Source organism: Nansenia antarctica (assembly GCF_963989245.1).
Source record: "Nansenia antarctica genome assembly, chromosome: 18".
NCBI lineage: Eukaryota > Metazoa > Chordata > Actinopteri > Argentiniformes > Microstomatidae > Nansenia > Nansenia antarctica.
In genome coordinates, this window is record NC_137691.1 from 2,880,846 (window position 1) to 2,892,816 (window position 11,971).

Below are 11,971 nucleotides of genomic sequence, written 5' to 3' on the forward strand. Positions count from 1 at the left end.
CGGGCGCTCTTCGGCTGCACTCGGGCGCTTTTCGGCGACACTCGTTCAAAGCCGGTGTTTAGAAAGTGGGCGGGGTGTTCTCCCGTTGCCGGTGGTTTGTCAGCGCCGAGGCCGGGCTGTGCGCGTCTACCATCGGATGATCCAGCGAGGGCGGTGCTAAGCAGGAAGAACCGTGCACGTTGACCGACCGAATAACCACCGGCTCCTAGAGAAGAAAACCCGACGAACGAGACAGAGAAGAAGAAGAAGAGGAAGAAGAGGAAACCTCTCTAGTCTCACAATATCTTAGATATTCATCTTTTGCTTTAACCGCCGTTAAGCCCCTTGTTCTTGTTGTAGCCACCGTTTAGCTCGCCGTGTTAAACACACCACAACCATCTTACAAGCAAAAACCGAGAGGCTTATATTTTTATATTTTCATATTTTCATGTCCCGACGACTTCCAGAAATATCTGTCAAAAATAAACGGAAAACCAAAAAAAACCATTTAGTTATGGAGACGGAGATACACGTGCCCGTGGGCTCGCCGGTCATCAGGAAATTACCGATTTTCGTGGACGAGCATAATGTCACGGAGGGCGCGATGAAGCTGATCCAGGAGCTGCGACCCGCCTGGGACATGGAGCACGTCAAGACCAAGGTAGGGTTCTCATCCCTCCTGTCATTCAGACATCAAGACCAAGGTAGGGTTCACATCCCTCAGACATGGGCCACGTCAAGACCAAGGTAGGGTTCACATCCCTCAGACATGGGCCACGTCAAGACCAGGGTAGGGTTCACATCCCTCAAGACCAAGGTAGGGTTCACGTCCCTCCTGTCATCAAGACCAAGGTAGGGTTCACGTCCCTCCTGTCATTCAGACATGGGCCACGTCAAGACCATGGTAGGGTTCATGTCCCCTCTGTCATTCAGACATGGACCACGTCAAGACCATGGTAGGGTTCACATCCCTCCTGTCATTCAGACATGGACCACGTCAAGACCAAGGTAGGGTTCACATCCCTCCTGTCATTCAGACATGGGCCACATCAAGACCATGGTAGGGTTCATGTCCCCTCCTGTCATTCAGACATGGGCCACGTCAAGACCAAGGTAGGGTTCACATCCCCTCCTGTCATTCAGACATGGACCACGTCAAGACCATGGTAGGGTTCACGTCCCTCCTGTCATTCAGACATGGGCCACGTCAAGACCATGGTAGGGTTCATGTCCCCTCTGTCATTCAGACATGGACCACGTCAAGACCATGGTAGGGTTCACATCCCTCCTGTCATTCAGACATGGACCACGTCAAGACCAAGGTAGGGTTCACATCCCCTCCTGTCATTCAGACATGGACCACGTCAAGACCATGGTAGGGTTCATGTCCCCTCTGTCATTCAGACATGGACCACGTCAAGACCATGGTAGGGTTCACATCCCGGCTGTCATTCAGAATGGCCCAGCTCCAGCATCTCCAGCTAAGTAGCTTAGCTATCCAGCTAACACAGCTAGCAAGTCTAGACAAGCCCCCCCCCCCCTCCCCATGCAATATTCCCCTTATGGGACATGGACCACCTCAAGACCAAGGTACAGTTCACATCCCATCTGTGTGTTTTGGGGACGGCTGTGGCTCAGGAAGTAAAGCCGGCGTTTAATGATCGCAAGGTTCGAGCCCCGGCTGGCCACATGTCGAGGTGTCCTTGGGCAAGACACTGACTGAACCCCAAATTTCTCCCAATGAGCGGGGCCGGCGCCTTGCATGGTAGCTTGCCGCCATTGGTATGTGAATGGGTGAATGAGAGGCCGTTGTAAAGTGCTCAGGAATAAAGAGCTATATATAAGTCAGTCCATTTAGCCTACCATTTACCATCTCGGCTGTCATTCAGACTAGCCCAGACACATCACCAGCTAAGTAGCATAGCTATCCAGCTAACACAGCTAGCAAGTCTAGACAAGGCCCTCCCTGCAATATCCCCCTTATACAGGCCTGTATCCTCTGTGGCTGAATAGTACAATAGCAACAATTAAAGCAACACGGCTAAATACACCATGTAGCCTACACCTTCTGTATTCACTCGCTAGGTTAGTATGTTGAAGCCAAGGGGCTTGATATCACTGTCAAAACTATGGACCCTGTTAGCTAGCTGGCTGGCTAGTAGTAGCTTTTTAGCCAGCAGTCACCATCCACCCACTCTCCCTCCCTCCCCGCTCTAAACTATGCATTCATTGAAAATATGATGTAGGCCACATTTTTTGCATGGTTTTCCTGCTTTTCTCTAACCTCCAAACCGTTAGTTCTAGGCTACACAGTTAATGATGGGTCGATAATGTCTGCATGTCTGTCCAAAAACAATCTGACATGTTTGAAAGAGAGAGGAGGACAGAGGGATTGGTTTTTATTCGTCTAGATCCAGCCTGTCTGTGTATGTGTCAGCGAGCAGCTGGCTATGACATCAGATATTTTTGGGTCAGGTCAAGTGTCTTAAGATGGCTCCGAATTATTCTGCGTTCAACTGTTCTCACCATGAAGATGAACTTATGCTGTGATATTTAGGCACATAAGTCACTAGTCTGTTTACATTGCCCACGGCTTTAAATAGCTGCATGTCAATAGGGGCACTTGTCATCGGATCAGTGTTGGCAAAATAGCCTGAAATTGGTGTGTATGTATGTGTGTGTGAGTGTGAGTGTGTGTATGAAGTGAGCCAGCCGGCCACGTTTAGGCTTACCGTACTGTCAGTAGAGGGAAAGGGGGGGGAAATGCATTATTCATTACTAGAGCATCAGGTATCTCTCCTATTAGCCAGGGGGGCGTCATCAGATGTTTTAGTGTCTGGTGGAGATATGACGTAAACGTGAGACAGTCAGTAAAAACCAGGCGGGTGCCACATCACCACCTCAGCCTGATGTCGCCCAGGCCCGGCAGCTCCCCTCCTCCTGCTCCTCTATCGATCTGGGTTGCTCAATGTCAGCCCATGCATGACTCATCATGAAGCATTTTTTGTTTCCATTAGATAGACTAGGCCTAAATGCTGTGTGTGTATGTGTGTGTGTGTCGTATCGCCTATGGGTGTTTACCTCTGTGTGCCTCTGGTGAACCCCCCCCCCCCCACACACACACACACACACACACACCCCCCTCCCTGACTGTGACTGAGAGCGTGTGACAGTGTTTACCGCTCTCCCCGGTCCACAGCTAGCAGAGCTTTTCTCAATGACCACCGACCGACACCACCCCAAACAGGCTTTGTCTCTCGGCCTTTTGTCTCCCACACCCCATCCATCCCATAACTGACCGATACAGCTGCCTCCGATGTGTGCCAAGCCAGGGAGAGAGGGAGGAGGGAGGGGGGGGGGGAGGAGAGGGAGAGAGATGCAGGGAGAGAGAGAGAGAGAGAGAGAGAGAGAGAGAGAGAGAGAGAGAGAGAGAGAGAGAGAGAGAGAGAGAGAGAGAGAGAGAGAGAGACAGGGTGGAGGAGTATTGAGGAGTGTAGATGGTTTCAGTTGGCTGTTGACCCTGGAGAGAGAGAGAGAGAGAGGGAGGGAAGAAGGGATGGAGAGAGGGAGGGAGGGAGAGAGAGAGAAAGAGAGATTCAGAGAGAGATGCAAGGAGGGAGGGAGGGAGGGAGAGAGAGAGAGAGAGAGAGAGAGAGATGCAGGGAGGGAGGAGTAGTGTAGATAGTTTCAGTTGGCTGTTGACCCTGGAGAGAGAGATTCAGAGGGAGGGGGAGAGAGAGAGAGAGGGAGGGAGGGAGGAGTAGTGTAGATAGTTTCAGTTGGCTGTTGACCCTGGAGAGAGAGATTCAGAGGGAGGGGGAGAGGGAGGGAGGGAGGGAGGTGGAGTGTTGATGATTTCAGTTGGCTGTTGACCCTGGAGAGAGAGGGAGAGAGGGGGAGTAGCAGATTGTGTTTTTATTCTTTCTCAGCCACCTGGACAGGAAGTAGATAGGGATGCTGAATGGGTTTACTGTACTATACTGTATCCACTGTTCAGCTCCTAAAACATCCTGTCCTTCACCCCACCCACACCCCCACCCCACCCCACCACACCCCCACCCCACCCACACCACACCCCACCTCACCGCAGTCCTCGAAAAAAAAACTCTCATCCTCCCCTCACCAATGGCGGCTGTGTCTCAGGAGGTAGAGTCACCATCTAATGATCGCAAGGATGGCAGAACGGCGGTTCGAGCCCCGGCTGGCCACACGTCGAAGTGTCTTTGGGCAAGACGCTGAACCCCAAGTTGCTCCCAGTGAGCGGGCCGGCCGGTAGCTTGCCTACCTCGCCATTGGTGTGTGAATGGGTGTGTGAATGGGTGAATGAGAGGCCGTAGTAAAGCGCTTTGGATAAAGGCTCTATATGAGTCAGTCCATTTACCATTTACTCACCTGCTCAACGTGACAGACGGCACCGTACCTTTGTGTGTCACCGCGTCTGTGTTTGGGGTCGAGCCGCTCGAATGGAAGACTTCAAAGAGAAGATAAGAACAGTCGTTAGACAGGAAGTCTAAAGCCACAATAAACAGACATAATTGGCGCTAATAAGATGGAAGCGTTGTCAGTTCACCTTTAGTCCATTAAATCAAAGACGAACATGATGCTGATGTCACTCGATCAGGCTGGGGGATGTTGAATGAGTTTATGGTGTGTGTGTGTGTGTGTGTGTGTGTGTGAGAGTGTGTGTGTGTGTGTGTGTGTGTGTGTGTGAGTGTGTGAGTGTGTGAGAGTGAGAGTGTGTGTGTGAGCTGCTGCTGCTGCAACACCTTTATTTCCCCTCCCAGGAATCAATAAAGCACCTGTCTTATCCAGCAGTAAGTGTGTTAACTTAGGCTTACCCAAGTGTGTTGAAACGTGTTGGAATCTGTGACGTGGAGTGGTACGCATACACACACGCACACACACACACAGGCCTACATATTATACACGTCACACACACATAAATAAATAAACGCACACACTGGTGGTGCAGGGCAGGGTGATCACAGGTCTTAGTGTGTATTGTGTCGGGGCTAAACTGGGTAAATCATGTGGTCACAAGGTATTATGTGTGTGTGTGTGTGTGTGTGTGTGTGTGTGTGACTGTGTGTGTGTGTGACTGTGTGTGTGTGACTGTGTGTGTACGTGCCCATCTTTGTGGTGGACCACGTCAGGAATGCAGCTATGCCAGGGTGGGCGGGAGGGAGAGAGAGGGCCTGTGTGTGTGTGTGTGTGTGTGCGTGCGCGCGTGTGCGTGCGCGTGCGTGTGTATATATATATTAGAGATGCTCCGATCAGGGTTTTTGGTGCCGATCACCGATCACCGATCACTGGAATCAGTGATCTGCCGATCCGATATCACCGATCACCGATCACAGCGTCGAAAATGGCAATTGAAGCATTCTATTTATTGTGTAGCATTATTTATGTTTTTAATTATTCTTAACACCATTGACATTGTATATTAAGCATTCAAATGAAATTAGGAGATGAGAAAGTATCATGAATTGACAACCACCTGTAGCTTACTTCAGGAAAAACAAATAAAATGTGAAAATAAAAATCATAATAAATAAAATGTACACTGTCACATCAAATGTGCAACATTCCACTCGAATGAGAGGAACTAGGGGCTCTTAGAGAACTTGGAGCTTATACTGCAACTGTAGCTTTCCTGAGGAACAATAAACATACCCAAACTAAACTGCAACATAAACAGGCTATAGCCAAATATAAAATACTGTTTCAAGTCAGTCAGTTTCAAGTCATATTTAGGAGGAGATAAGACAGCAAGTCAGCAATAATCAATAAAACAAAAAAACTAAACATTGCACCTAAGGAGATTTCAGACTCAAACCTTACTTCTGATTAAGCAGCATCACTGGCAGATTAGCCTTGAGAAATACAAGCATCTCAGCGTTTTTGGCACTCAGCCTGTTCCTCTTATCATCTCAAATATGTCCTGCTGCTGAAAAGTCGCTCGCTATCTACACTTGTGCAAGGTGCACAGAGGAAGACCTAAAACTCACGCGCTAATAGTTGTTGTTGCTATGGGCCAAGTGACTTCCTGCTCGCGGGGTCACATGACGTCGGTGAACACTACCTACACTACGCTCGTGAAGTCGCGCTGGAACTCTGACCAGCACTCGTGGAACGCCTCTCGTCCAATCAAAGCACTCGGTCCCTTTATGACGTCGAGCCCAGTGTGCGCTTCGGCGCTCTCTGAGCGAATCGACGAACGCAGCAAATGCCGTATGATATTCGTGGTATTGAAAGACCTTGCGTGCGTTCCTCCCCGAGGTATTTCTTTTGAGCAGACATTACAAACGGCATATTTGTTGTCTCTTTCCGACACTGTGTAATATTTCCAGACTGGCGACGCCATTTTGTAAACTGATCGGTCATGTTTGATCGGCCGTTTTGAGAACTCCGATCAAAACCGATCAAGGCCATATCGGCCGATACCGATCGGCGCCGATCAGATCGGAGCATCACTAATATATATGCATGTGTGTGTGTGTGTATGTATATGTGTGTGTGTATATGTGGTGTGTGTATATGTGGTGTGTATATATGGGGTGTGTGTGTGTGTGTGTGTGTGTGTGTATGTGTATATATATATATGTGTGTGTGTGTGTGTGTGTGTGTGTGTGTGACTGTGTGTGTGTGTGTGGGGGGGGTGTTAGTTGCAGTGATGTCTCTGCCAGCCCACTGGTCCACTGGCATCCACAGCAGAGGTGTTTTCCACTCACCCAGCCTCATTCACACACAGGCCTGCGTGTGTTAGCCCGACGCTACTACCCGCCACGCAGCCGTGTTAGCCTCAGGGCTAAGTGACTGCTGGTTCAAAGGTCAACTGACTTAGTGGCTGTAAAGCCCTTTGACACGTTTCTAAAAGCCCAGCTCAGCCAGAGAGGTTCAGACAGTCAAATGTTGTTGGGACTCCTAGAACAGACGTGCCTTTTTACCTACTAAAAGAGCCGAATCACCCCCTCTCTTCCAATGCTAAGCTGCTATTTACACACAACGACCACTAGTTGGCCCGCTTGTAAATTAGCCTAGCTTCCTACACAGAAAAACTGCAAAATAGCTTTAGACTAGCTTATCCTGATGTGATTTTGAAAATGTAAGGATACTGGGTGGTATCACACTCCCAGTGAGTGGGCCGGCGCCTTGCATGGTAGCTTGCCGCCATTGGTGTGTGAATGTGTGTGTGAACGGGTGAATGAGAGGCCGTTGTAAAGCGCTTTGGACAAAGGCGCTATATAAGTCAGTCCATTTACCATTTAAACGGAGCCATTTCCTCCCCTGACTCCTGGAACTACAGACGGTTGGTTGTCGATGGACATGAATGATCTTCATTGTGATCATCTCTATTGTAATACAGTCATGGACATATTGTATGAAATATAATACTATATACTTATTAATGAATGAATGAATGAATGAATGAATGGTCTTTATTGTCATTGATATAGTACAGGTACCAAACAACGAAATTTGGGAGGGGGGGCTCCCCTGGTGCTAGGAAAAAAAACTAAAAAACAAGAAGGGAAAGGAGCTGGTTTACATAAATAAAGGCTATGTACTAGGGATGGACGGTTTCCAATTATTGAAACCGAAAAACCGTCAGAGAGTAAAACCGGGGTTTTCCGGTTAACCGAAAAAAAATAAATAAATAAAAATAAAGTTAAAGTAAAAAAAAAAAAAAAAAAAAAAAAAGAAGAGCGCCAATTTCAAATAATTGAGCCCTACTGCTACAATACACTCATGTCGAACACCATTAAAACACCGTAAGCACAGTCGCAACACAGCGTCTTCATTGAATGAACTGCTTTCTCAATATCTTGGTTCTTAGACAAAGTTTCAGCTGCTGCTCAATGTATTTAAATATTTGAATACTGCTCAATAATCACTGAAATATTAGACTTAGAATTATGCAGTGAACATACTTAAAGCTTTTCATAAAAACCACATGCCGCGAGACTGACTTGTCCTGAACTGTCGTAAGTCAATCAACAAAGAATGCCCCATCAAAATAAAAGTGCCCATGGTAGAGCTGTCAAAATAGAGCTTTCAAAATAAATGTACTAATACAGATAGAGATAAATACAGAACTACCTTTGCGTCACTAAGTGACCGCGTATCTTCTGAGACATGCGTTCTGTCATCACTTTCAGTAGCGCCTTCACACACAGTGGCGCTGTGCACAAACACTCTTGATCCGTATAGCTCTTGTTTTATTATATTGTGGTTTAGTAAATACTGCACTTGGAGCTACATTCAATGCATGATTTGTGCTATAGAACATAAATAAAGTTTGATTGATTGATTGATATCAAATCAAATCACATTTTATTTCTATAGCCCATTTCTCACAAAAGTGTGGTGCGCTTTACAGAGAGCAGCGAAAATGATCTTATTAAATGTAAGCAAGTAATTGTAAAAAAACGTTCCTATCTACCAATAACTGAAGGCAACTATCTTTCCCATAGAGTGATTCGTTACCCTTAAATATAATCCCAATTAGATATTAATCCTCAGTTATTCTTCACAACTGACCAAACCTCTCACTCATTGCGCGGCAGATTCAGACTGTATCAGTTATTTTCACACACGACAAACATGTGACATGTTCCAGTTTTATTCTTATTCTATTTTATTCTTTAAAAAAAAATTTAAAAAAAAATCCGGTTTCAGACGGTTTTGATAAAAAACCGTTTCTATTTTTATAAACCCCGGTTTTCGGTTTAACCGAAAAACCGTCCATCCCTACTATGTACACTATCCACTATACTATACTATACAAATAAAACACTGTGCTGTACTCTATGCTATGCTATACCTATTCTAACATTTCCTATTCTCTGAACCTTATGTACCCTAGGGTTGTCATATTGCACATAGTGTTATTGCACATTCATTTAAAGTGTCGCAGTTTGCAGGTTTGAAATATACACATTTGTGTTTCAGTATTACACTTGATTTCAATCTAGTAGCTGCCATCAATTTGTCCAGACTGTCCAGGGCCCAGAACCTAGGTCTTTGCTGTGTTCAGGGCCTGGATGGCCCTGGGGTAGAAGCTGAGCTTCAGTCTGTTTGTCCTTGCGAACATGGTCCTGAACCGCCTGTTCGAGGGCAGCCGAGCAAAGTGTTCGTACCCAGGGTGGGATGGGTCTCTGGAGATGTTGGAGGCCTTCCTGAGGCAGCGTGTGTTGTACAGCTCTTCCAGAGAGGGGAGGGGGGCGCCGGTGATCTTCTGGGCCGATCTCACGACTCTCTGTAGCGCATTCCTCTCTGCGGCTGTGCAGCTTAATGGCATCCCTCCCCCTGCACTTCTGTCAGATAACGCACCACTTCTCCCAAAAAATTGGTGCAGTTACAAATGCTTTGCAACGGTCTTTTGCATGTTTATTTAGTTTATTATAGTTTATTACATTGAAACAACCAAAAAAGCAGAGAGATAAAAGTAAAATCTGATATTACTCCACACAGAACTAGACTAATAATGGAATGGACAAATGTATTTGCCCTCAACCTAATATTTGGTAGCACACCCTTACACCCTTCTCTCTCTCTCTCTCTCTCTCTCTCTCTCTCTCTCTCTCTCTCTCTCTCTCTCTCTCTCTCTCTCTCTCTCTCTCTCTCTCTCTCTCTCTCTCTCCCTCTCTCCCCCCTCCCTCTCTCCCTCCCTCCCTCTCCCTCCCTCCCCCCCCCCTCTCAGCTGTTCACAGACGGCACCACTAACAAGTTGGTGGGCTGTTACGTGGAGGCCAGCCCAGAGGACGTGGTCCTGGTCCGTGTCTACGGCAACAAGACGGAGCTGATCGTCGACCGGGACAACGAGCTCAAGAGCTTCCAGGTACAGTACACCTGTCTGTCTGTCACACCTGTCTGTCTGTCTGTCTGGCTGTCACACCTGTCTGTCTGTCTGTCACACCTGTCTGTCTGTCTGGCTGTCTGTAACACCTGTCTGTCTGTCTGTAACACCTGTCTGTCTGTCTGTAACACCTGTCTGTCTGTCACACCTGTCTGTCTGACTGTCTGTCTGGCTGTCACACCTGTCTGTCTGTCTGTAACACCTGTCAGTCTGTCACACCTGTCTGTCTGTCACACCTGTCTGTCTGACTGTCTGTCTGGCTGTCACACCTGTCTGTCTGTCTGTAACACCTGTCAGTCTGTCACACCTGTCTGTCTGTCACACCTGTCTGTCTGACTGTCTGTCTGGCTGTCACACCTGTCTGTCTGTCTGTCTGTCACACCTGTCTGTCTGACTGTCTGTCTGTCTGACTGTCTGTCTGTCTGTCTGTAACACCTGTCTGTCTGTCTGTTACACCTGTCTGTCTGTCTGTCTGGCTGGCTGTCACACCTGTCTGTCTGTCTGGCTGTCTGTCACACCTGTCTGTCTGTCACACCTGTCTGTCTGTCTGGCTGTCACACCTGTCTGTCTGTCACACCTGTCTGTCTGTCTGTCACACCTGTCTGTCTGTCACACCTGTCTGTCTGTCACACCTGTCTGTCTGTCTGTCACACCTGTCTGTCTGTCTGTCACACCTGTCTGTCTGTCTGTAACACCTGTCTGTCTGTCTGTCTGTCTGGCTGTCACACCTGTCTGTCTGTCTGTAACACCTGTCTGTCTGTCTGTCACACCTGTCTGTCTGGCTGTCTGGCTGTCTGTCACACCTGTCTGTCTGGCTGTCTGTCACACCTGTCTGTCTGGCTGTCACACCTGTCTGTCTGTCTGTCACACCTGTCTGTCTGTCTGTAACACCTGTCTGTCTGGCTGGCTGTCACACCTGTCTGTCTGTAACACCTGTCTGTCTGTCTGGCTGTCTGGCTGTCACACCTGTCTGTCTGTCTGTCTGGCTGTAACACCTGTCTGTCTGTCTGGCTGTCACACCTGTCTGTCTGTCTGTCTGTCTGTAACACCTGTCTGTCTGTCTGTCTGTCTGTCTGTCACACCTGTCTGTCTGTCTGGCTGTCACACCTGTCTGTCTGACTGGCTGTAACACCTGTCTGTCTGTCTGTCTGGCTGTCACCTGTCTGTCTGGCTGTCACACCTGTCTGTCTGTCTGGCTGTCTGTCACACCTGTCTGGCTGGCTGTCTGGCTGTAACACCTGTCTGTCTGTCTGTCTGTAACACCTGTCTGTCTGTCTGGCTGTCACACCTGTCTGTCTGACTGGCTGTAACACCTGTCTGTCTGTCTGTCTGGCTGTAACACCTGTCTGTCTGTCTGTCTGTCTGTCACACCTGTCTGTCTGTCTGTAACACCTGTCTGTCTGTCTGTCACACCTGTCTGTCTGGCTGTCACACCTGTCTGTCTGGCTGTCTGGCTGTCACACCTGTCTGGCTGTCTGTCTGTCTGTAACACCTGTCTGGCTGTAACACCTGTCTGTCTGTCTGGCTGTCTGTCACCTGACTGTCTGTCTGGCTGTCACACCTGTCTGTCTGTCACACCTGTCTGTCTGTCTGTCACACCTGTCTGTCTGGCTGTCACACCTGTCTGTCTGGCTGTCACACCTGTCTGTCTGTCACACCTGTCTGTCTGTCTGTCTGGCTGGCTGTCACACCTGTCTGTCTGTCTGTCACACCTGTCTGTCTGTCTGGATGTCACACCTGTCTGTCTGTCTGTCACAGCTGTCTGTCTGTCTGTCTGGCTGTCACACCTGTCTGTCTGTACCACCTGTCTGTCTGGCTGTCACACCTGTCTGTCTGTACCACCTGTCTGTCTGGCTGTCACACCTGTCTGTCTGTACCACCTGTCTGTCTGGCTGTCTGTAACACCTGTCTGTCTGTCTGGCTGTCACACCTGTCTGTCTGTCTGTCTGTCTGGCTGTAACACCTGTCTGTCTGTCTGTGTCTCTCCTGTGTGTCTCTCTAACCCTCTCTCTCTCCTGTGTGTCTCTCTAACCCTCTCTCTCTCTCCTGTCTCTCTCTAACCCTCTCTCTCTCCTGTGTCTCTCTAACCCTCTCTCTCTCCTGTGTCTCTCTAACCCTCTCTCTCTCCTGTGT

General features: G+C 48.3%; 1 protein-coding gene across 1 annotated transcript in view; it reads left to right on the forward strand.

The window, feature by feature from the left end:
* Positions 1-273: 273 nt before the first annotated feature.
* etnk2 (ethanolamine kinase 2) overlaps positions 274-11,971 on the forward strand; it is a 22,910-nt gene continuing 11,212 nt past the window's right edge. Inside the window, exons 1-2 of the mRNA XM_080548066.1 lie at positions 274-640; positions 9,683-9,820. Of these exons, the coding sequence (XP_080404192.1) occupies positions 428-640; positions 9,683-9,820 (351 nt within the window). The 5' untranslated portion in view covers positions 274-427. The remainder of the gene's footprint in view (positions 641-9,682; positions 9,821-11,971) is intronic.